The sequence below is a fragment of the Quercus robur genome, chromosome 1 (genome assembly GCF_932294415.1).
Source record: "Quercus robur chromosome 1, dhQueRobu3.1, whole genome shotgun sequence".
Lineage (NCBI taxonomy): Eukaryota > Viridiplantae > Streptophyta > Magnoliopsida > Fagales > Fagaceae > Quercus > Quercus robur.
The window spans coordinates 47813412-47838892 of record NC_065534.1 but is presented as its reverse complement, the minus strand read 5'-3'; the positions used below and the strand labels follow the sequence as shown (position 1 = coordinate 47838892).

Here is a 25481-nt window from a genome sequence, read left to right as displayed (position 1 = left end):
AGTGAGCAACACACCATCAAAAAATCCCGAGTAAACTACCCCCTCCTCAGTGGGTCGTACACCATCAAGACTTCATGGTAGGTCAGAATCATCACCAAAACATGTCTCCACAAAATTATACTCCCCAATGAGTCCTCTAGCATCCCAGTGGATCTTTCATCCAAAAATAGTCAAGCAAGTCAGAATACAGAAATTGTGCACATATCCTACAGGAATTGAATATGCAGGCACAAGCCCTATACCACCCAGAAATTGTGCACATATCCTACGGGAATTGAATATGCAGGCACAGATCTCATACAATACAAAATTCGTGCACATATCCTCTAGGAATTGAACATGCAGGCACAAAACTCTGTACGAGTTTGAAAGGAAGAATGCAGGACTTGTGCACATATCCTCCGAGAATTGAATATGCAAGCACATATCCCATACAACACAGAACTAGTGCACATATCCTTCGGGAGTTAAACATGCGCCACATCATAAAGATTTCGCACACATATCCTACAGGAATTGAACATGCAAGCGTCGTAGAAGAGGTAGAAATAGAGATAGACACCAAGGTCACCTTGAGGCAAGAACCTCACCAAAACATGTAGAGATAGAGATGGAATACAAGTACCACCTAGAGAAGTTTGAGGCTAAAGCCCCAAATGGACACCCCAGATATATATCTTTTTAAGCTCGTAAAAGCACCCTTGTTTGTTTGTTTGTTTGAACTCATAAGAGCACCCTTGTTTGTTTGTTTGAGCTCGTAAGTGCACCTTTGTTTTTCTTTTTAGTGACTCTACGATAGTGAGTCACTCACCTTTTGCTTGCAACAGGCAAAACAGGTTCTAGCATAGCAAACCAGTCATTGCTTGTTCCTCGAGCCACAAAGGTGGAAATTTGGACATATGAATCTCACACAGCTCTTCGGAGTTACACCCCACCCCATGTATGCATGATGTGTTTCATATGCATGGGTTGGGCCCGAGCCATACGTCGAAACAAAATGTTGTCTCTTATTCTTTTGATTCCATTAGCAAAGCTCACAAATCAAAAAAGGGACATTTGTAGACACCATATTTTGTACCCCTTACGACTCGGGCCCCCATTCCCCAATTATACTAAATTCTAAGACCCAAATTTAGTTTAGGACCCAATCAGATGTCAACTTGACTTGAGAAATGTTAAAATGAAAAATGTAACTCTTAATGAGCAAATAAATCTATTTTTGAAAAAATAAGGCCAAGGAAACCCTCGCTATGCACACGCAAGAATCAACGTGCGCATGCAGCTTTCTGCATACATATGTAGGCTCGATCTTGCGCACGTATAGCGAATTTCAGAAACTATATAAGGCAAGTTTTCTGCATTAATGTTGAGGTTTGGAATGATTCCCACATCGTCTAGGAATCGTTCCAAACCCTTATTTTCACACTATAAGTAGCCTTACATAGTATATTTTCAAAACACACAAAAATCCAACGGGAAAACATTAAGATTCACTAGAAATAGTGAATCAAAGAGGGAGTTTTTCACAAAACATTCTCAAGTCAATTTTCTTTTGATTAGGGCCTTTTCCAACCTTCATCTTTGAGTTTAAGATTACTAATCACTCTTTTTGTTAATTGTGAATAGATTTGACTAAACGAAATGGTCAAAAATCAATCTTGAAGAGCTTTTCTTTGAGGTAATAGTCTAAACTTTTCTTCTTCCTTTTCTTTTCTTTTCTATGTTATAATCTTTCTATTTGCCTTAGTTTCATGTTTTAATATGTTTATCTAGCTTAGGTTTATGTAGTTGTATGTTTTAAAAGCATGTTAGGAGGTTAGATTTCTCATTTTGAGGTTTTATTGAATCTGCTGTGTTTCTAGGGTTTCTGCATAGAAACCTGCGTATGCATAATCTTGCCTATGCATGCAGGCTTGTTCATGCATGCGCATGAACTAGCCTAGAAACTCTAATTTTTATTTATTTAACTTTGCTCCTGCTTTCACACATATGCTTCTGTATAGCCTTTTTTCCATATTTTTATGCTTTCAAAGCTTTTGTTTCACAAGTTTAATTGTTTGTTTGCTCTCACTTGTTAGAATTAGGGTTTTATAGTTTTAATGCCATGAACATGCATTCACATGCTCATGCATAATGCCACAGTGCTGAGTTACTGCAAGGTAAGTAAAGGTAAGTCATGCATTCATAATGTACATGCATTTGTGATATGATCTTGCTTAGGTTTGATGATAATTATTATCTTGATGCCTTGGATGATGACATGTTTTGATTGGCTTTGTGATATGATCTTGCTCCAGGTGCATGCCCCAATGCCGATGCCCCTTAGGCATGATAACATCTCTAGCTTTGTCATAATGTCTTTGAAGAGCACAGGCAACTCGCCAACTGGCTGAAAAAGTCCCCTCGTCACTACTTGACAAGTCTTCTCTAGATGGAGCAGAAGTAGGAGTCTTCTCGCAATCTCCGCCGGATCTCGGTGCCCGAGGCATAACCTGCAAATAAGAATTTGTGATCAGGCATTAAGTCCAGATCAAATGGAAATGCAAACAAACAGGTAATTATGCTTAACTTTACTACCTAATGCATATCATTCATGATCATACTAAAGCATATCTAAGGTTCGATTCGACCATGCTCATTTAATCCTATCTTTTATCTAAAAATATTTCTAGGATTTGATTCGACCATGCTTGTTCTAAAACTTTGTTTAAGGGTTTGACTCGACCATGCTCTTTTAACTAGGGGATGAGCATTTTCGTGTCTTTGACAGCTATGCTTATCTTATAAGAATTATCTGACAAAGGTCCATAATTCTTTTCAGAACTTGATTCAACCATGCTCGTTTAGTTCTACTCCCGAGAATCACTCAATGACAATCTCTGATTCTCATCTTTTCATGATTTCATTGAACCATGCTTGTTTAATCTCATGAAGGTTTGATTCGGCCTTTCTCATTTAACCTAGGGCTTGAGTATTTTGCTGTCTGTGCATAATGCTTGCCTTTCTAGAATTATCTGATGGTAATCCATAATTGTTTTTAGGATTTGATCCGACCATGCTCGTTTACTCCAATGAGGGTTTGATTCTTCATCCTGTGCACTGTGCTCACCTTTTTTGCGAGTTACTGATAATTACTCGATGACGATCGCTAATTCTCATCTATAGGATTTGATTTGACCATGCTCGTTTAATCCTATTTCTCTCTCGGGGTTTGATTCGACCGTGCTCGTTTAATGACATTTCTTATATGTTTTCAAAACTCCTCTTGTTTTAAGGTTTCCCTTTTAAAATCAAAATTGCTTTAGTAATCATGTTTTAAATTTCTAACCCTCCATTTTTAGCATGCATAGCACTAATTATGTTTACCTAGCATTTTCCACAATTTTCATGGTTTTTATCAGTGTTTTCATGACATCCCACATTTTTAATGCCTTTACATGGTTATTTATGTTTCCCAAAATTAAGAATTTCTCCACATGCATGGGTGTGCATAAACCTGACTATACGTGTACATATTTTCATACGCTTATATATGAATGTACATTTATGTGCATGCATGTATGCACATGTGAAAGCATGCAAGTATGTTTATGTTTGCAAATCTACCTGTGCATGTGAACAAAAATATTTTCTAGCATCACCATAGCATAAATAAATGATAAAAACAAAAAATAGATATGTAAATGTCCAAAATAAAAATATAATAAATTCTAGCATTATTTCCTAGTTGTGTTGATACTAACATACTTTCAGGAAGTAATGAAAAGAAAAAAGAAAGGGACACCTACATCAAATGCAGAATAGGAGTCTAAAGCAAAAGGCTGAAGCCGGAACCAGACTTGCTAAACCAAGACTCACTTCGAAGAAAGAAGATTTTTGGTGAGAAAGTGAGAATTTGAGTGGAAATGGTCAAAATTAAGGTGGAAGTACCATTTTAAATCTATTTTTACAGACTTGCTACTTAACTTGCACTAAGTGCACACCAGGGCCAATTGACGTGCTCTTAGTGCATATTGTGTAGCATTGATTTGGTCAATGGTTGACTAGGGTTGACAAAAAAAGGGGAGATTTCTCAATGCCAAGTATGCCAGATTGAGTAGAAAAGACCTAGAGATGATTTGATACTCTTCAACAACTCAGCCTTATCAGGGTAAGACCAGTTTCAACTCGTGAGTAGTGCAATTTCCGCACAAAATCCGGGGCAACAAAATGCAAAATCATGTTCTTTATCCAACTTCTCTCATTGTCATCGAAATTTTAGATAAAGAATGGGTAGTTGTGGATACCATATTTTGTCTACCCACGATTTGCATGCCGGACCCGAAAATTTCAAACATCTCATGTGGTTCCCTTGCTTTTGTTTGCATCTTTTCATCTTTGTTTACATGTTCATGCATGTGTCTTTGCTTGCTTTTTTGTGTTATCAAGCATAGTTCCTACCCACGATCTTGTGTAGGTTCATACCCATCTTTGTACACGAGATCCCAAGCCTCTTTTAGGAGCTTTGCTTTATGGCACAGGTGTTGTTTGTACTCCAATATAATGGACCTACAGACACCAAACCCAAACCCACATTTTTCCCTCAAGGACACCCTTTCTTTGTTTGCTTGTTTGACAACATGCTTGCTTGCTTCTTCCCATGCTTTCTTTCATTGTTTGCTTATTAGCATGTCTCCCTTCCATTGCTTGCTTACCTTGCTTGTTTGTTTCATAATTTCGATGTTTCTTTGTTATCTCTATGCTTGTCTGTTGCCTTTTTGTTTTCCTTGTTTATTGCATGTACACACGAAGTGTGGGTGCAACATTAAAATGCAAACAAAAGGGTAGAGATCAATAGATTAGGAGATTTAGCCTCTCTATGGGGTCCCCTCTCTCTTTCTTAGCCTTTACTTTTAGAACCATGTCTATAGATTTCTAGATTAGGATTCCTTTTTCTGTACCTTGCTTGGGCCAGATCCTTTGGGTACGGCAATGTCCGATTCCTTTTTCTGCACTTTTCTTGGGCCATACTCTCTAGATGTCAATGTCTGATTTACTTTTCTACTCTATGTGCTTGCATTGTGCATGCTATGTGTGTGTGTGTGTGTGTACGGATAAAAGGTAGTCAAGCACTTTGTATGATAGACATACATAGAAGGGCAACCCCTTCCTAATCATTGATGCTTTTGACCTTGGAGTGTAGGTATGCATTCAAGGCTTATGCTATAAATGCATATTCATGCTGCATTGTGTGCATAACTGCCACAGTGTGATTGCCTCCATCTATGTTAGCTAGTTACATTGGTTTCCCCGTGTATGCGACATGCCTCAATGTTTTAATACTTCAGTGAGCTCTTGCTTGCCTTAGTATGAACATACTGACACATTCCATATACATAGGCATGAAATATGGCGCACCAAACACGAAACTCTGCTAGATTTTCACTATGAAAATGGGGCATCTTTTTTCCATATTCTCAAAGTGAAAGCTTGGTAAGAATAGTGTTTTTTGTGCTATGATGCACCTAATCCGAAATAATGTCGGATTTCTGCTACCAAAATAATGCGAAATGCTGCCAAATTTTTGTCTTAAAAGTTTGGCAATAATTCCCAAATGTGCTAGCAAAGCATTGATGAAGGCCACACCCCTTTTCCAAATCAAACCTCAAAGTCCAATTCTTTTGAAACCCCAAAAGCTAATGCCAATAGCTTGTTTTTAACTGCCAATGATCAAAAATTAAGAATTTACCAAAACAAAGGGCTGTCTTCGGACAGGTATTGTGGGGTGCCTAACACCTTCCCCACAAGTAACTAGACTTCCGAACCAAGAATCAAGATTTTTTATCATCCATACTAGATTAGGAAAAATGACATTTTTCTTAGCCTAGGATTGGTAATAAAATCTGTAAAGTTGTAATTTACAACTATGTTTTTGTTGGCTTTTATTCCGTGTCAAATTTGATTGTAATTTTGTTCAATCTTATGTATCCTGTATTTCATGTGGGTTTTTATTTGTAAGGGTTGTGAGTGAGAGAAAGAGTGTGTGAAGACTCAAGGCTAATTGAAGACTGAACTTGTTTTCGCGGGTATCTTGCGAGTAAGCTTCTCGTGAAGTGATGCATGTGCCATACACATAACTAGAATGCAAAGAGTCAGGACAGGATGGAGACAGCTAGTTTTCGTAAGTGTCTCCTAGGTAAGGCCTTCTCGCGAGACACCCGCGAAACATTCTATTTTTGCCAGATTGTCATTTCTGATACACTCTATCCTTACCCACACTATATATACCCCCATTACCCACATATGTTGAGGAGTGCTTCTGAGAGAAAACCCTAGCCACAAACCTTGAGAGTTAGAGATTGTTATACCCACAATTCTCTACACAATTTACTTGTGAATTTTCCTCAACTCCTACCTCTCTATTTCCATACCATTGAGAGGTTGATAGCCTAAACACTTACCACACCCTTTCAGAGTATCAAGTGAGGTTTTGGTGCTACTGGGAAGTATTGGAAGAAACCAAACTTTGGCGAATGCAATCAGGCGTATTGCGGGATCCGGAGAGCTAGACAAAACATGGTTCCGAGAAGCCTTGTTGGAGTTGGAGCTTGGAGGGCTTAGATGCATTAGGTAGACTAGGCTTGGAGGGTCTTTTGCTATTCATGTATCCTAGCTGATTGTCTAGTGGATCGATTACCGCTTGGAGGGCGGCGGAGAGGTTTTATGCCAAGTACTGAGGTTTCCTCTTCGATAACACATCGGCGTGTTATCTTGTGTTTGCTTTCTTCTTTCCTACTCTTTTAGCTCTCATTTTACTGCTGGGTTGTGATGAATATGGCTTAGAGTAGCTTATTTATTTGTACGTTTGCATTTACTCTTTTCCACACTTTGTATTAGTTAGAGTAAAATCAATCGAGTCGTAATCTTTAATTTGGGGATCTAAACAACTCTTGTGTTTTAACACATTTTTGAGCTTTCAAAATCAAATAGAGTCAAGTGACCAATGACACCTTAGAAAAATTCCAACGATTGGTGGCGACTTCACTACCTTTGGTAATAATCGATTAAAAATGACTCAATTCAGTCACACACCAGAGGTTACCCTTTTTTCACCCTCTTTCACAACACCCGAGCCCATGCCAAAGGGGTGGGGAGGCACGCACATCTCTGCGATGGGTGGTCAACCATTGCAAGGCATCAACAGACATCATGGACAAAAATAACATGGCAAAAAAAAATATAATGACAATAAGTAAAGATAATAAATAAATGATTCTCTCATTTCTCAAATTAAAAGTTGATAAATTGTTTTATAAAAAATGCCCACACACCCCCTGAACTTCAGAGTAGTGGCCAAGATACCCCTTGAACATTTATTTTAACCAATTTACTCCTTAAACATTCCACAACTGCCAAATCAATATATCAGTTAGTCTAACGTTAAAACACTACGGAAGTGGCACATGAATCTCGCAAGAACTTAGAGTAACGTAGTCATCCTTTTTTTTTTTTTCGCGCCTAGGTTTTCTCTCTAGAAAACCCTAGAGCGGTGGAACACATCGCCTACCTTAGGTAGGCCTTCTTTCTCCTTCCCGAGTAGGATCTTTGCCAGTCCTTCACCGTCTTCTGCCATGGAAGACATCACTGGGCGCTGGGCTAACTTAACCCTTAACACAAAAGAAACCGATGCTGTGGACTTTGAGTCTCATGATGCCAAATTGGACAACAGTAAGGTTCTAGTAGTGAAGTTCTTCACAAAACAGTGACCTAATATGGAAGCCATCACTCGCACTCTTCGAAGAATGTGGCGGTCTGGTGGAGCCTTTGAGATTAGAGAACTTGGTTCTAACACAGCCTTACTTTTGTTTGACGATGAAGCAGATGTGCAACGAATTCTTTTACAGGGACCTTGGACCTTTGACAAATATTTAATCGGTGTGTTTAGACCTGGGAACGATGCTGCTGTGGAGGATGCAGTCTTTGACAAAGCCTCCTTTTGGGTGCAAATCCACGAACTACCTATACGACGGATGAATAAAGTAACTGCGGAATCTATCGGCCAAACCTTAGGCATAGTTGAGAGTGTTGATCAATCCAGTTCTGGGGATTGCCGTGGTTGGTGTATTCAAGTTCGGATTAATATTGATATATCTCAACCCCTTTGTCGAGGTAGAATGGTGAACATGGGAGGATCAAAACCTGAATGGATATCTTTTCAATATGAACGTCTTCCTATTTTTTGCTACTGGTGTGGACTTTTGAACCATGATGAGAAAGATTGTCCAATGTGGTTGAGGAGTAAAGGGAGTTTACGAAAGGAGGAGCAACAATATGGGGGGTGGAGGCGAGCTACGATGGAGAGATTCTACAAGTCACAACCCATAACTAAGCAGGGCGGGGCCAATTCTGATCAGACAAATCATATGCCACAAAAGGCTCCCTCAACTCTTCGACTCACTGTACTAAAAGATGAAGAGGACATAAGGACAAAGAATACTATGGGGATTAAAAATCCAATGCATGCAGATGATGAAGAGGTAATCCCAGTACCAACTAATAGAGATATTATAACTGACCTTGTTTTATTCAATACTCACTTACAGGAAATAGACAAGGACCTGAATTTGTCCACTAATGAACCAATGCTGACCTTAGAGGGAGTATGTGTCAGTCAAGGAGATGACTTACCTACTAGTGATCCATATGTGGCAACTACAGCATTGGATAAGGAAAAGATGCTTACATCACATTGCAAACATGGTGGCCACGTGGTTGTCAAACCAATGAATAAGGAAGATGATGCTATTTTGGGGAAGGAAATTTTGACTGGTACTTGGAAAAGACAGCCACGACAACAAAACAAGTTGAAGGAAGTGCAGGAATTTCTGTTGATGAAACGAGTGAATAGGGACACTGATGAAGAGATGGAGGATGTTGAAGGCAGTAAGAAGAGAAGGGCAGTTTGTAGCAATGATTTATCGGTGGAGGCTGGAGACCAGCCCCACCGACAACAATGAAACTCTTAGCATGGAACTACAGAAGGCTTAGGAACCGTCCTGCAGTTCAATAGCTTGTCGATATTGTACAAGCTCAAGATCCCATGGTGGTGTTTTTGTCTGAAACATGGTCAGATAAGGAACTGATGGTTAGTATTAAGGAAAGGTTAGTGTTTGATGATTTGTTTGTTATCCCAACTGATGGTCGAGGGGGGGGGGGGATTAGCCTTGCTTTGGAGAGGGGGTGCAAAGGTTTGGGTGGATAGCTTTTCAAAGTATCACATTGACTCTATTGTAGATGGAAATTTAGAGAGTGCTTGGCGATTAGCGGGGTTTTATGGAGAGCCGAATACTAATCATAGATTTGAAGGGTGGAATATGCTCCGAATGCTTAATTCCAAACCAAAGCTTCCTTGGGTTTGCTTCGAGGACTTTAATGAATTGCTGGAGGTAGAGGAAAAAAACAGGGGGCGCTCCGAGAGCTCATAATCAAATGCAAATGTTCAGAGATGTGTTGGATCAATGTGGTTTTATGGATTTAGGGTACTTAGGGCCAGATTTTACTTGGCATGGAAGACGGTGTAATGAATTGATTTGGGAAAGGTTAGACCAGGGGGTGGCTAATTATGATTGGTTGGCTAAGTTTCCCACTGCTAGAATTCGTCATTTGCATTGTTTTACTTCTGATCACAGGCCAATTGTTCTAGCTCTTGATTCTAATGGGGAGGCACAATGGTGGAGAAGGAAACCCTTTAGGTTCGAGGCAATGTGGTTGAAAGATCCGAGGTCCAAGGAAATTGTCACAAAAGCTTGGGATTGTAATGTCGTGGGTACTCCTATGTATGTTGCCACGAAGAAATTGAAGAAGTGTAAAAAGAGGTTAAAGGATTGGGACCGGGATCATTTTGGAAGTGTAAAGAATAATATAAAGAAGCTTAAAGAACAATTATAGAAGGCAGAGATGGAGTCGGTCAGATTTGGGAGCTATGAGGAAGCAGCTCGTATCATATCCGAACTTTTAGCTTTGTATGAAAAGGAGGAGAAGATGTGGCAACAGCGCTCTCGTATTCAATGGTTGCAAAGTGGGGATAAAAATACGAAATTTTTTCATGGGACAGCCACTCAAAGGAAGAGGAAAAACTTCATTAAGGGTTTAAAGGACAATGAAGATGTCTAGCATGAAGAGGAGAACCAAGTTTCGGGTTTGCTTATCGAGTACTATTCTCAATTATTCTCAACCTCACACCCTTATGATTTTGATCGTATCCTTGACGGGGTTGATACAGTTGTTACTGAAGAGATGAAGGTAGAGTTAGCACGTCCTTACACTTCTGATGAGGTAGATGCTGCTATTAAGGAGATGGCACCTTTGAAGGCTCCAGGGCCAGATGGTATGCCTCCATTATTTTATCAAACCTATTGGTCGGACATGGGAGTGGATGTTCATCAAGCGGTCTTGTCTAGCTTAAATTCAGGTGCAATCTTGAAATCTATTAACCATACTTTCATTATTTTGATTCCAAAAGTTAATAATCCAGAAAAGGTCTCAGATTTTAGGCCTGTCAGTTTATGTAATGTGATTTATAAGATTGTTAGTAAGGTGATAGCCAATCGCCTTAAACCTTTGCTTAATTCCATTATTTCAGAAACACAGAGTGCCTTCACTGCTGATAGATTGATTACTGATAATATCTTGATAGCTTTTGAGTCTTATACCATATGAAGACTAATTGCACAGGGAGGAAGGGTTTTATGGCCCTAAAGCTTGATATGAGTAAAGCCTATGATCGAGTGGAATGGGTTTTCCTTGAGAAGATTCTTTTGAAGATGGGGTTTTAGGATTCTTGGGTGGCTTTAATTATGGAGTGTATTCGTACCGTGACTTATTCAATCCTTGTTAATGGAGAGCCGAAGGGTTTAATTACTCCTTCTAGGGGCTTAAGACAAGGCGATCCCCTCTCTCCTTTCTTATTTTTGTTTTGTGCGGAAGGTTTAAATGCCATTTTCAGGAAAGCAGCCTTAGATGGAGAGATTGAGGGTTTTTCCTTATGTAGGAATGGACCAAAACTTACTCACCTTTTCTTTGTAGATGATTGTCTTATCTTTTGTAGATCGATATTGGAGGAGTGCCTTAAGATCCAGTCACTATTGGATATCTATGAAGTGGCTTCAGGCCAAATGATTAATAAGGAGAAAACTATGCTATTTTTTAGCGAAAATACAGATACACAAACGCAAGATGCAATCAAAGTGGCACTCAATGTCCCTGCCATTCAACACTATGAAAAATATTTGGGGCTTCCATCCTTTATTGGCAGGGAAAAGAAGGCTTATTTTACTAAGGTGAAAGAACGAATATGGGCGAGGATGCAAGGTTGGAAGGAAAAGCTTTTGTCTCAAGCAGGAAAGGAGGTTACGATCAAGGTTGTAATTCAATCCATTCCTACTTACTCGATGAGTGTTTTTAAATTGCCGATCAATCTTTGTAAGGATATTGAAGCAATGATTCGCAAATTTTGGTGGGGGCAAGGTGATTCAAAAAAGATTCATTGGGTGAAGTGGAGTTCCTTGTGCTCTTCTAAGTCGATTGTTGGGATGGGCTTCAGAGATATCCAAAAGTTTAATAATGCTCTTTTGGTTAAACAAGTGTGGTGGTTGATCCATCAAAAAGACACTTTGCTCTACAAGGTGTTTAGTGCGAAATACTTTCCTCATGGGAGTATTATGGACGCTTCAGTTCCTCAAAAGTGTTCATATGCTTGGCGGAGTATCTTACAAGCTCGGGAGGTCATTGAGAAGTGTGCTATCTGGCGTGTGGGCAGTGGTCATGGGATAGATGTGTGGAAGCATAGATGGCTCCCAAACCCGACCTACAACAAAATTGTCTCTCCAAGAAGAGAGTCTTCTGTGTCTCGGGTTAGTGAGTTGTTTTATCCGAATATTCGAATATGGGATCCGGGAAAGCTTGAGGAGAATTTCTATCCGTGGGAGGCAGAGATGGTAAGTCGGATTCAAGTCAGTGATGGTAGTGTTGAAGACCTCCTAGTTTGGCCCCTGACTTTTGATGGTTCCTTTAGTGTTCGTAGTGCTTATAGATTCCTGGCTTCAGAAAATTTTAGCTCTCAACCAAGCTCTTCCTCAGGTATTGAGCAGCAGAACTTTTGGAAAAAAATCTGGAAGATCCGAGCCCCTAATAAGATAAAACATTTCATTTGGTGTGCGGCAAAAGATACGCTTCCGACTAAATAGAATTTGCGCGCTAGACATATTCCCATTGATGAAACCTGTGATCTTTGTGAGGATCATCAGGAGACGTTGTTGCATAGTTTATGGCTGTGTGACCATGCTCAGTTTGTTTAGAAGTCTGATCCAGGTTTTGCTCCTTTGTTTCAGAAACGGTATCGCTCTTTTCAGGACTTGCTTGAGGCAGTGATGCTGAAAAGCTCTCAGTTTCGGGTTGCTCTGTTTTGCACCACAGCTTGGAGTTTATGGCAGCGACGTAATAGGCTCAGGGAGAAGCAGCCATCATGGAATCTTCATGAGTTGGGCAGTCAAGCTAAGGCTTATGTTGTGGATTTTCTCAACGCGAATTATCAGCCCTCACAAGTTTCTTCTTGGCATGCTCAGGTGTCTTGGTCTCCGCCGACGGAATCGGTATATAAAGGAAACTTTGATGCGGCTTTCTTTGACACGTCTGGTTGCGCAGGTGTTGGAGTGGTGTTCCATGATTTCCAGGGCCAAGTGATCACAGCTTTGAGTCAAAAAATTCCTTTGGTTTAATCGGTGGAGCTGGTAGAGGCTATGGCTGCTCGTGGGGCCCTGTTATTTGCCAAAGAGCTGAGTTTGTTTGATGTGGAGATAGAAGGGGATTGTTCAAGGGTTCTTGCTACTCTCAACATGGCGAGGAGCTGTAGCACTTTATTTGGTTATGTGATTGATGAGTGCAAGAGTCTAGGGGCGTCGCTCTGTTCTTGCAAGTTCAGCCATGTTAGGAGGGAAGAGAATAGGTTGGCGCATGCTTTAGCTAGGAGAGCAGTTATATCTGTAGACATGGATGTATGGGTAGAATCTCTACCTAGTGATTTGGATAGTGTATTCCAATCGGATTTGATTCAATAAAATTTCCTTACCTTTTTCTCCACAAAAAAAAAAAAAAAAAAAAAATCTCGCAAGAACTTAAAAAATTTTAATTTAAAAAAAAAAAAAAAAAAGGGTCCTAAAAACTTGAAATGGGATAGAAAGAAGAAAGAAGAATAAAGACGAGAGACGAATGGACTGGCAGAGAGAGAGAGAGATAGTAGAACTAGAGCCACCACTACACAGCGCCTAGTTCTTTATACCACCATTCTCGCCGTTTGTATCCCGAACGTGCCTTGGTGGTCTACCGTGCCGTTCTACCGCCCAGTCCAAAACAAGCAGACTCGTTTTGTCGATCTGTTACACATTTTTATTTTTATTTTTTTTCTCAACATCAAAATCTAAAAGACAACTGTGTCTTTTGATAGGTTCCATTTTCCTTTTTACTTTTCCCAAAAATATATCTCCTATACCAACACGTATCTATCCATCAAGCATCACCCATTATTTTATTCATTACAATAGGTAATATGATGCCAAAAAATGACGTCAATTCCCATTGTTATATAGTTTGGTAATCTATTCCCTAATATGAAATAACTAAAGTAGCAAAAGCCAAAAGGGAATCAACAGAAGAGATTAAAAAGAGATGTTTCTGATGGATCGCTAAGATGAGTTGGGTTTTTGTGATCGATCCAAACATCGACCAAAAATATTTCAAAAAAGGGAATCCGAACAAGATTTTTTTATCACATGGTTCTACTGCCTCTCTCCCTATTCTCTGTTGGTTCGACCTAGGTTCGTCTGTCGGTCTCTCTTCTTTCTTCTTTCTATCCTGTTTCAGATTCTTGGGATTGTGTTGTTTTTAATGTTCACATGAATTTCACATGCCACTTTGTTAATGTTTTAATGTTAGACTAACTAACGTATTGATTTGGTAGTTGTAAAATATTTAAGGAGTAAATTAGCCAATATAAAAGTTTAGCGGGTGCCTTGGCCACTACTCCAAGGTTCAGGGGGTGTATAGGCATTTTTTTCCAATTGTTTTCATAAGGGACTTGGAACATTCAAATTCTTTATTAACTCAGATGAAAAGATATAGAATCATAAAAGTACTGAAAAGTAAAATTTGGGACATATCAAGGTAGTCACTCAATCCTCTTTCTTTTGTTGGACCTCCTATGATCATTTTCATCCCTTTTTACTACTCTTATATCAATGGATAACCAACTCTTGTACACAGAAGTAGGTAGAAGGAACTGAGGAAAGTGAATGTCCTTGTTCAGGGCTCTTCAAGGAAAAAATTCAGCAATTCTACTAGCCTTTTAGTGAGTGCCAATGTGTAGTAAGAACCATTAGCATGAGGTACGCCTTGTCGATTACCAAATTTCCAAGCAATGCAACACGTAGGATAGTAAAAACAATTGCGAAGCCCCAACTAAGATGACATAATCTTCCTTGAAGCCATTATTAGTCATGGCCTTGTTGCGCCACCATTCGACCACCCATTGGATGTCCATGGGGGTAAGATGCCGCAAGAGTTCCGTGGGTGTAGAAGGCTCCATCTCTTTATTTTTGAGCTTGTGATCCTAATAGTATTTTGGTTGGTACTGATTAACTTGAATGAAAGAATAATGGATCAATTTGAGCTTCTCATATAACTATATCCGAGGGAGAGAAAAAGAAAACATGATTGTTGAGTAGGAAACAAGAGGGAAAAAAAAAAAAGGCATTTAAAGACGATATATGGAGCCTCGATGGGTTGAAAAATGAAAGGTAATCCATGCTAAAATTAGAGGAATCCAGCTAGGTCAAGGAAACCCAGGTGAAAATTAGGGATCATGCCTAAAGGAGAAGAGGATTGCTAGAAAAGTAAGTTACTTCCTTCGTACGAACTGCATCCAAGCGATTGAGAGTCTCAGCCAAGATGATGGGCACTAGACTTCCATTCCCCAAGTTCTTGTCCACATGAAGAATGTTAGGATAAACTCAAGGTGTATCATGTACCAAGAAGAAGCTTGCAAGAACACAAAGGCAAAAAACAATAAGATGACAGGAGCGCTCCATTCCAATTAAGGGTACATCTTGCTTAGTGAAGTACTTAAAGACCATGGAGACATTTAGCTTCTTCGGTTTGCATCACCTTTTGGCCATGGATAGATAGACTCCTAATACTTGGTGAGCAAGGTCAGAAAAATCCTCTTCAAGAGTAGGAAGAATGATAGAACCAAAATCACACTCACCCATAATTGCACCAAATTCCCTTATCACATAGCTTTACACCATTGAACTAAAATACATGGCAGTAAAGGATCTAGAACTCAACAACTGCACATAGAAGAAATTTATCAACCTTGATTTGGTGGATGGGTGAAGTGCAAGATAGAATTAGAGAGAATTCTGCCATTAGGAACCTTGAAGATTGCCTCCTAGGCTCAAAATATGTTTTGTGAAGGTTTGGGGACTCCTTACAACCTTTTTATAGCAAAATAAGTTGGCTAGGGTTTTCTGATCCCAAGTATGTGTGCACATGCTAAGGGCATGCATGCGCATGGCTTAAGTATGCATGCACATGGTCCTTAGGTTTTGGATTCCTTTTCCTTTTTGGAGTCTGCTTTCTGCAACAAGGACCTCTTTTGTGTTTCCTATAGCCTAAAGGAATGTCCGCGATAGGTTTTGCCTTAGAATTTCATGCGAGAAAAAAGAGAGAGAAGAGCAAAAAGAGAAGAAAACTATAAAGCATACATGTTCCTAGGTTTCCAAATTTCCCATAAAGTTGTAAATAAGTACATATTTTGAAATAAAAGTAGAAATATAAAGATGTTCTTAAATACAACCATTATCTCAAATAAATGAAAGTGCAAAAAATAAATGCTAAAAAGAGAAATAAAAGAAAAGAAAAAAGAGAGAAAAAAAAAAAAAAACAAACAAAGCAGGAAATATGGTTGATTGTCTGTTTATCTATAAGATCATTATCGATATTGCCTCCTCCTTTGATGAACCTTCAGAGTCGCCTCAGGATCGTTTTCATCCCCATCATCATCATCATTATCATTGTCTGGACCTCGAGCATACCCCCACCAGGGCCATAGAGCTACCGAGAGTACTCTATCACCTCCAACTTGAGGTTTCCAGTCAACCAGACCAAATCCTCATGCTTAGCCATAGTAGGCTAATTTTAGATAAAGAGACCATGTTAGGATGAGCCAAGAGAATACAAAGAAGAAAGTGCAAAGAAAAAAGATTAGAAAACTCATAGCTCATGTCCCTTCAAGAAAAGGATAACCCATGACATTAGGGTTACACTCAATAGCACACTCCCGGGCGACCCCATCTCACCTACAAGCATAGACTGACCAAGCTATAATAGAAGAGTCAATGGGATTTCCAGCAACTAGGCAGCACCAACCTAAGGATGAACAAGCTCATCCTTGATAAGTGTAATTTTTACATGATTTTTATTATCCTCTTATTTATTAAAATTTTTAGTTTTCCTTTATTTCTTTTGATTTGATTTGATTTTTATTTATATTTATCTATTCATTTGTGCTTTGAAGGAATGAGAAGATTTCAGATTAATCTACAAGGGCTTTACATGCAAAGTGAGGCTAGGCCAATTGAATCAAGTCAACTTACATCCAGCCAGGCATGAATTCAAGAGAAGACCAACCCAATTAAATTTAAGTACAACTGGAGCAAGGAATCAAAGGAAATTTGCACCAAATCCAAGTCCAATTCGGATTAGGACTGCATATCAGTTAGTATTTTCAGCACAACTTTGGGCTCAGATGTTCAATCGAGATGACTCAAGTTCGGCTGGAAATTTAACTTAAAGGGCTACAACTTTGTAGTTTACCAAAAGTCCGAATTCTAAAGTTAAATGGGCCAAAATAGTCACTTAGCCTAAAAATCTGGGATTTTCTCCAAACGGGAATAGGATTCCTTGACCTATTTAAAGGCTCTTTAGGGAAAAAAGAGGGAGGAGAAAACTGAGAGGAAAAGAGTGTGCTACATTGAAGTTTTTTTTTTTTGGAGTCTTTTTGAAGAGGCGGATCTGAGGACAAAGGCGAGAGCTTCATGTTGATCAACCAATTCAGATGAAAGACATAAGTTTTATTTGTTTTCTTTTCAATTTTATTATGAACTAAATTTTATTTTCTAGAGCATTGATGTAGTCTAGCAATGAACACACAATTTATATTCTGAGTTATTTTATTTTTAATATTTCCATGATTGAGTGTTTAATTATTATTCTTAATACTTAATATTTCTTTTTACGAATTATTGATTGATCAATTGAATGACAATGAGACCGAGAGATGATTTGTTATTTTAGTTCTAGAATTAAACACCATTAGTTGAGTGAAAGTAGAGATGCTTTACCGCGATTAGTGTGATTTTTCAGAAAATTCAAAACATGTAATGAGTCTCCAATTAATTAAATTCACATAGAGATATGGAATTGTTATTTGAAGATATTTTTTATATTATTCGAGAGAAGATATTGAATACTTAAGGAATTTTTAATCATCAACAGGAGATTATTAGAATTTAATAATTAGGAAGAATAAATTGTGTGGGATTTGTTAGGTGAAATCAACCGCTCTAGATCCATTCTTATCATATTTTTTTACACTTTTAGATTTTTACGTTTTGTATTCGTAGATTTATTTTTATTAAATAGTTTAATTTAATTTAGATAGTAGAACATTCCATTTATTTTCGATTTTCCAAATAGTAATTAATTTAGTGAATTTTGGTATTCAATAACATAGTTAATCCCTGTGGATTCGACATTCGTTTTCTAAAAACACTTTACTACTTGTTACGATTTTGTGCGCTTTCAGATTATTTTTCACGAACAATCTTGTACACTTTATTGTTAGCACACAAGAGATATGACATGCAAGATAAGAAAGTAGAGAAAATAGAAATAGTTGAGTTTCATACCACAACACCAAAGGAAAGCATAAGGCGACTCTTGCTAAAAGCGTCATAGTCCTTGTCCAACAAAAGGCAATTAGTATAGGCAATGCCGCAACTCCAAATCTAGTACTTAGCATCAATCATAGAAATAGGAGACAGCATAAAGGAGGGAGGATCCATAGGCACATGAGGCTCATCCATGGCCACCAGCTGGCTTGCTACCCAATCAGCAAGATATAGGACTGTCACACCGACGCCCTCAAAGAACATAGAATTCTAAGAGGAGATGATGGCATTCGCTTCCAAGTCTAGTGCAACTACAAGAAGAAGCCCAGCCCAAGGTCCCCAAGTGATCTGCATATCACAATTGGTTAAGAAAAGAATAGAACAAAGGGAATAACCATGACAAGAACAAGAAAAGAGAAATGACTCACCAAGTCAACTGTGAGGCCATCAAGATGGGCTGGCACCGAAGTGATGAGAACCTTCATGTTCACATTCGCTCCAGAGGTAAGGAGGGCATAGGACACAGCCCATCGTTACAAAAAGAAAATAGAGATTAAGAGCAGAGCACAGAAACCAGTTTGCAAGCTAAGTATAGTTTGCAAGTGTAAGCTACCAAATCAAATGCAAGATACAAGTCAGATGCAAGATAGAAGCAGTTTGCAAGCTAGATACAATTTAGATGTAAGACAAATGCAAGGATATAGGATACAGTTCACAAGACTAGTCATGAACATAGTTATGAAAGAAAAAGCTAAGAATAAAAAGAAATCTGACCTCAATGAGCATCCAGGGCTCCACGAGCTGGCATATGGCCAAGTACAAATAAGCGAGGCAAACATGCCCCCAATTCACCTCTCAAGCCTCCGCAAAGCAGCATAAGAGCACCAACAACCTCAGAGACATCGTTTGGCCCCCATTGGCAAAGAGATATGCCCCCACCACATAGAGTAAGGATGCCCTAGGCATCTGAGTTCGATCCTCAAGAGTCACCTAAGAAAGAGGCCTGAAGTCTGTAACAAGGTGGAAGTAGTGGACATTCTAACTAGGGTAGGCACGCCCCAATAGCTCCAACCTAAGAGTCATCCCCGACTCACCCTCTAGACTGATGATGTGCCTGCTGGATCTCATCCCGATCATCCGGTGGAAGTCAGAGAGAGTCACAATCATCTCCCTCTCAACAATGTGAATAGTATGGGTAGTATCCCACCACCTCTTAGCCAACGCCTGGCCAGCACAATACTGGCAACAGTTTGGAAGAAGGCATAGAAGTGGCTCGAAGCCGGCCGCCCTCACCCAAGCTTTAGTCTTGGTAGTCAGTGATCTATGCCATTCGAATAGGGTTTTAGAGTTACCCCTACCCAAGTATGACAGCAGCCCTTGAAAATGTCAAAAATAAGTGGATAAGGATCATATCGAGAGAAAATTAAGTGAAAGAAGAGCGTTACAACATGTTTGGGGCATAAAACTAATCCCACATGGCCAAGCATGCGTGCACATACTAGTGAGTATGTGTGTGCATGGTGGAAGCCTGTGTGTGCATGTTTTATGAACAAGCATATATACGCATGCACGCTATATGCACACGCATGGCCTGAACATGCACACTCATATGCGAAGCATGCGCCTGCATGGATGAACCAAGAATGTGTTCATCGCTATTTTCAGCCCTCCTTGGATCAAAACCCATCCAAAACATGTTTCTACCTATCCTAAGGCATCAGGTTTTCATCTAAACCCTTCCTACAACAAAACCTAAGCAATTACAGGTCCAAAAACAGATTAAAACAGAAGATCACAGCAAAACTTGAAAGTGAGAAAAAGTTTGAAAAACTTACCAGTCCAAGCCGTGCATTGCTAGATAGGTGTTCCTCTGGCCTGTAAAGTAGTGGAGGAGCCTCATTGAGCTTTGTGGCCCCAATCCAGCGGGTGAGATTAAAGGTATCACTGGAAAGGGTGTAAGAGATCTTTGGAGCCATTTGAATTTTGAGAGAGTTTTGGAGGAGAAGAGAAAGAGAGAGGGATTCGGATTTGATGAGAGAGTGGAGAAATGAGGGAGAGGCAGAAGGTTTTTGTACAGAAAATGAAAGAAGTTGAAAAGTTAGAAAGAAAAAACGAAAATGAAGAAGAAGATGAATAGTGATAGAAAAAAGAAATGGTTGGTAACCGTTAAGAAAATGAAGTGGCAAGAAAGCCAGTCATTGGCTAAACTACGTGTAGTTTAGGCCAGATCGCCAAACTATGTGTAGTTTAGTCGCCAAAAAACAAAAACGAAAAATCCATTCAAAATTTTACAGGACATTCCCCAGAGGCCTAGAAAATCACAAGTAATCCCCATGAGATTCCCAAAAGAAGAGAATCAGGAAAAGTCAGAACCATCCCCATGGGTCAAAGAAGAAAGGAATTTACAAAATTGCCCCTTTAAACATCAAAAATTACAAAAATGCCACTTAGTGAGTCAAGAAAATTGAAATTCACACAGAGATTCCCAAAAAGTATGAAAATGACAAGACTACTCCCTAGTAGGTCGATAAACTTTCTAAAAACTTCCCAATGAGTCAAGAAAAGGTAGAATTTGCATAGAAGCCCTCAAGTAATCCAAATATTGTAGAGAAATTCCCAGTGAGTTGAGGTTTACATAGAAACACCCCTTGAAGATTAGAAATTAAAAGAAAGCCCCATAATGTTTGGGAAATACCTTGAGTGAGTTTTTCACTAAGATTACCATCACCATAAGAAGAAATCAGACTTTGTGCACATATACTTCGAGAATTGAACATGCAGGCACAAGTCCTTAGGAACTTTTGAAACTAGAGCAGAAGACACAGATTTTGAGTACATATCATTCTTGGAATTGAACATGTACACCTAGACTTCTTGAATACAAAAAAGATTGAGGTAGAGGTGCAAGATACCCAGAACAGAAGAGATAGAGACAAAGGTGAAAGCCACCCAAAGGCGAAAGCCACCTAAAGACAAAAGCCACTCGAAGAAGTTTGAGGCAAAGATCCGTAGACGGACACCACAAATATGTTCCCTTTCTAGCTCGCAAGAGCATCTTGTTTGCTTGATTGATGTTTGTGGCCATGGGCTCTAAGATAGTGAGCTTGTTGTTACTTATTTCCAGAGTAACACTTGTGGGACTTCAGACATATGAATCCCATGCAACTCTTCGGAGTTCCCCTTACAACTTAAGCCCACGTTCCCCAATGACAACATCACTCAAAGGCCCAGGGTTGATTTAAGACCCAATCTTGTGAATCTTTAGCTTGAACAGTGTTTTGGTGAAGAAAAACTGCAGGAAAACCCTTATGTATCTATACACATGTTTCATCCATGTGCATGCATACCCCGCATTTGCACACGCATGTAGGGTTTCAGATTTCTATAAGGAAAGTTTTTTGGACATAAAATCGTGCAAAGTGAATCCCACATTAGCTGGGAGCTGCCCTCCACCCCTCTATGATCACTATAAAAAGGCCCTTAAGGCTCTTTTACAAAAACACACCAAATTTACTAGAAAATAGTGAATCAAAGAAGAAGTTTATTCCAAACATCCTCAAGTTAAAGGTTTACTTAGTTGGGACTTGTTTTTGTCTTGCCTTCGAGTTTCTGAGTTTACTAACCTTCTGGTTTTGTCTTGATTAGATTGACTTAAGAGAACGGTCAAATCAAAAGCTTAAAAGATTTCTAGTGTTTAAGGTAAAGGTCTAACTTTGTCTCTTTCATTCTTGTTTTTTGATTGTTTTTATTCGTGTTTTGTTGTTTTAATATCTTGCTTGTTAGTTTAGTTGTTTAGTTTTCATATTATAAGCATGATAGTTTTTTAGAGTTTCTATTTTGATTGTTTGTTCATTGTTGTTTCTAGGTTTGTGTTTCTTGGCATGTGCTTCATGCAAATGTGTAACCCACGGTACTCAAAAAGGACAATAGCACAGAGTCACAAGCAAAACCAACCTCAAATTCCCTAGGGGAACACCAATTCAAGTGACCCTCCTAATTAAACAGTTCAACCAAATTAAACTTTGACCCTTATATTCACCCAACGAAATATAATGGGGTAGCTATGCATGGAACCACCTCACAACCCCTTAATAACATGTGGGGAACCAAAAAATCTCTCCATAGCATTCGTTAATTTCCTACATTTTCCTAAGGTATCCTTAGAACACTCCCACATGATGATTTGAACCATAACACGGTTAAGGGAAGAAGCAATGACATGGCAAGAGTTACCTACAATTTCATCGCTATGCAGCAAATCTAGTTGAATATAGAAGTGGCGTATAAATAGAGGAGCTAAGGGAAAACTAACACCCTAGGCTAGTTGAAGGAACTTTCATCTCCAAAAACAAGCAGCATAAGAGTATTCACCACATCCTCCAAGGTAATGGTGAGTTCACCAACAGAGAAGAAAAATGTGTTGAAAGAAGGGGACCATCGGTGAACCAAGTGTCTTGGCCTCTTAATGTCCATGTAACCATCTAGGTTCCTTAAGATGGCAACTAACTTCAGAACCCCAGCACTATCCAAGCATCCAACAAAGGCCGCATTAGAAAACTCCTCATCAACCCATTCTGCCCAACCACTGGTATTACGCACTCCAAAATCAAAGAATATTAGGACCGCCTCTTACTTCATCCATTTTATCTAAATATCCAAAATCTCTTTTGGATCAAGGACTGAAGATGAACTCGCAAAACCTAATTCCCAAAGAAAAACCAAGAATGGGAAGAAGGGACCTCAACCCATGGGAAATCAGAAGGAAAAAGAAACTAGAAGTATACTAGGGGTCTCAAAGTGACAAGGTGTGTCATTCTGGGACCTGCTCTTGTTCCCTAAAACTAAAACTCACGGAGCATCCTTCACTATAAGCATCAGAGGTTGAAGATGATTTTTCTTTCCTTCTATGTGAAATGGAGGAAGCCATGGATGAGAGCTGAATGAAGAAGAAAAGAAGAATTGAGAAAGAAAAGGGAACATAAAGAGGGAAGATTAGTCTGAGAGAAGAAATGAGATGGGAAATCTTAGAAGATAAGTTTTGTCTTGAAAGAAGAGAGGGATTTGATTGATGGGAAGTACATAAAGAAAGACAACAAAGGTAATAATGATGTGAAGAGAGAGAGAGAGAGAGTTTTTAGTGGGGGCAAGTTGAGTAATTAAGTCTTGGGGGCTAAGTGCCAGATCATGATAATGGCTAGAAGAAAAAGAAGAGGTAACGTAAGGAAAGAAAATAGGAAGAGGAAATTGTTCCACTCTCCCACTTCCTCAAAAATAGGAAACCTGCATTTTCAGAAAAGGGATAGTAAAAAAAAATAAAAAAATAATAGTAAGTACAAGTAATCAAAAAGGTTCTAGATGAACCCTTTTTTTTTCCACTCACATATGGGGCTATGTTGTCCAAAAATTTTCAATAAGGAAAGCCCAAATCTAGGAACTGAATTGTGGACCTTGAGGGAACTAAGGGACATGTGGCCTAGTGAGTGTTCTTGCAAAGGAAACTAAAGAAAAGATATAAAGGTTGGAGTAAAAAGGCCCAACCGCAAAAGAAAGCAAAGAAATAATAATAATAAAAAGCCTTGTATAAGGAGCAAGTGACCCAGGAGAAAAAGATCCTTGAAAGGGATCCCCCGAAAAGCCCAACAAGAAGGAGAGCAAACCCTAGGAAGCCAATCAAGGAATTGGCTATCAGGATCGAGCTCCTTGGGGGAAAGGAAAAGATGACAGGGATGTATGATGTCCTAGCAAGTTTTGAATTTTGAGAGTTGAAAATCAGCTAATTAATGTGGAGAGTTCAAGCAACCTTGGCCAAAGAAGCATGGCAAAAGAGGAAAGGTTCTTGAAGACTTTCGGAGCTAATCCTAAAGAATTATCTATACCACTTTCAGTAAAAGGGTCAACAAGTAGAAGTCACTATCAAGACTAGAGAACCTTCTAAATGTCCCTTTTAAAACTTTGAAAATGGGTTCTGCCTTGCTAACCTCAAAAGGCATCTAACTTACCCAAGAAGACGCCTTCTATGAAGGGAAAGACAACCATGACACTTTTAGACATGGGTTCCAAGAAAAATTAAGTAAGAGAAAATTAAGAAAGACATCCAAAGTTTTGGACCAAGGAGACTAACTCCAGTACCAAGAAAATGGGAGAAGATGGTAATTTCATACCCTCCAAGACCAACATAAAAGGAGAAGAAGACAGCCATGGCAAACAACTCAAGTAGCAAGCAAGAAGAAGAAAAAATACATAGTAGAAAAAGAAACTCAAAAATACGAGGGAGCTTTAGAACTTAGGTTGAGTTCATTGAAAGAGGAAACATTGTAAAAGGTCCTTCTTTAGTGATATCCAAGGAACCACACTGATCCAAGGGTTCAAATCTCACAAGTCTTGTGGACCCAAAAGGGCAAACCAAGTTTGTGACCTTTAAGGCTTACGGGCTTTGTGAGTCTCCTTTAAAAGAGGACTTATCTTATTTGAACCTTTGACTCATCTAAATAAAGTTCTCTAAAGTATTTATGCTTGCTTATGTTATTGTTCTCTTTTGATTCTTGCAAGGTATTGTGTATTTGTTGTTATATTTGCTTTGTACTTGCCTTTTGGAGCTTTTGTGACTTATGCACAGATCGGTTCAGTATAACAGCCCAAATAGGTCGTTGTGAACTAAGCCCAGTTCATTCATTCGACACTCTTATTTTACTCTAGGTCATTTTCAACAACCCAAGATACCATATTGGGTTTGGGCCAGAGGAACCAACCTAAAAAAGGGTCCTGCAGTATCAATTGAGTGATTGATTTATCAGATAGATTATGGGTTTTTGAGAGTGAGAGAGAGGATTGTCCCACCATTAAAGACTTTTGGGGATGAAAGGAAAAAGGTGAGGTGAAATTGCTTTCGAAAAATAGAGGTGGTGAACATAAATCATGACCATGGGTGTTCTTTTCTCTTATTCTAATATTTTAGAGATTTATGTTTTCATTTTCTTTGGTTTAAAGACGTTGGTATGAAAGCGAAATTTTTTTTTGAAACAATAATCAATTTCTCACATGCACAAGAAAACTATGTAACTAAGAGATGAGTTGTTTCTTTAATGTCATTGTGGAAAGTGCACTTGGTGAACTAGTAGACTTTCTGATTTAAATCAAGATCTATTCCCTAAAAGTTGCTTGGATTCTTGAGGATATTAGTTTGATTTGTGAAAATTTCTGTTTTGTATCATTTGTTAGTGTTTTGTAACGATGTAATCAAGTTGCCCTAATTTTTGCTAGTGCTACAAAAGAAAATGAGGAGGTTTTTTTTCCTTTTTTTTTTTTTGGGAGAAAGGAGGAGGTTATTGTTTAGTTGAAAGAATGTCTTTCATTTCTCTTTTCCATTATACAACATGATATTGAATAAATAAAGACTACAATCATTTCTTCTAAAAAAAACTGATGGCAATTAAATAAATTTCATATCACAAAAATTTATCCAAGTTAGTCCTCTCCTTATACTCAACAAATTTTTTT

The 25481-nt window shown here is 38.8% G+C and overlaps 1 protein-coding gene across 1 annotated transcript; it reads left to right on the top strand.

The window, feature by feature from the left end:
• Positions 1-9936: 9936 nt before the first annotated feature.
• LOC126712626 (uncharacterized) lies at positions 9937-12755 on the top strand. The gene is made up of 5 exons (XM_050412033.1): positions 9937-10039; positions 10262-10366; positions 10714-10807; positions 11087-11975; positions 12369-12755. The coding sequence occupies exons 1-5, from the start codon at positions 9937-9939 to the stop codon at positions 12753-12755; spliced, it is 1578 nt and encodes a 525-aa protein (XP_050267990.1).
• The last annotated feature ends 12726 nt before the right edge of the window (positions 12756-25481 follow it).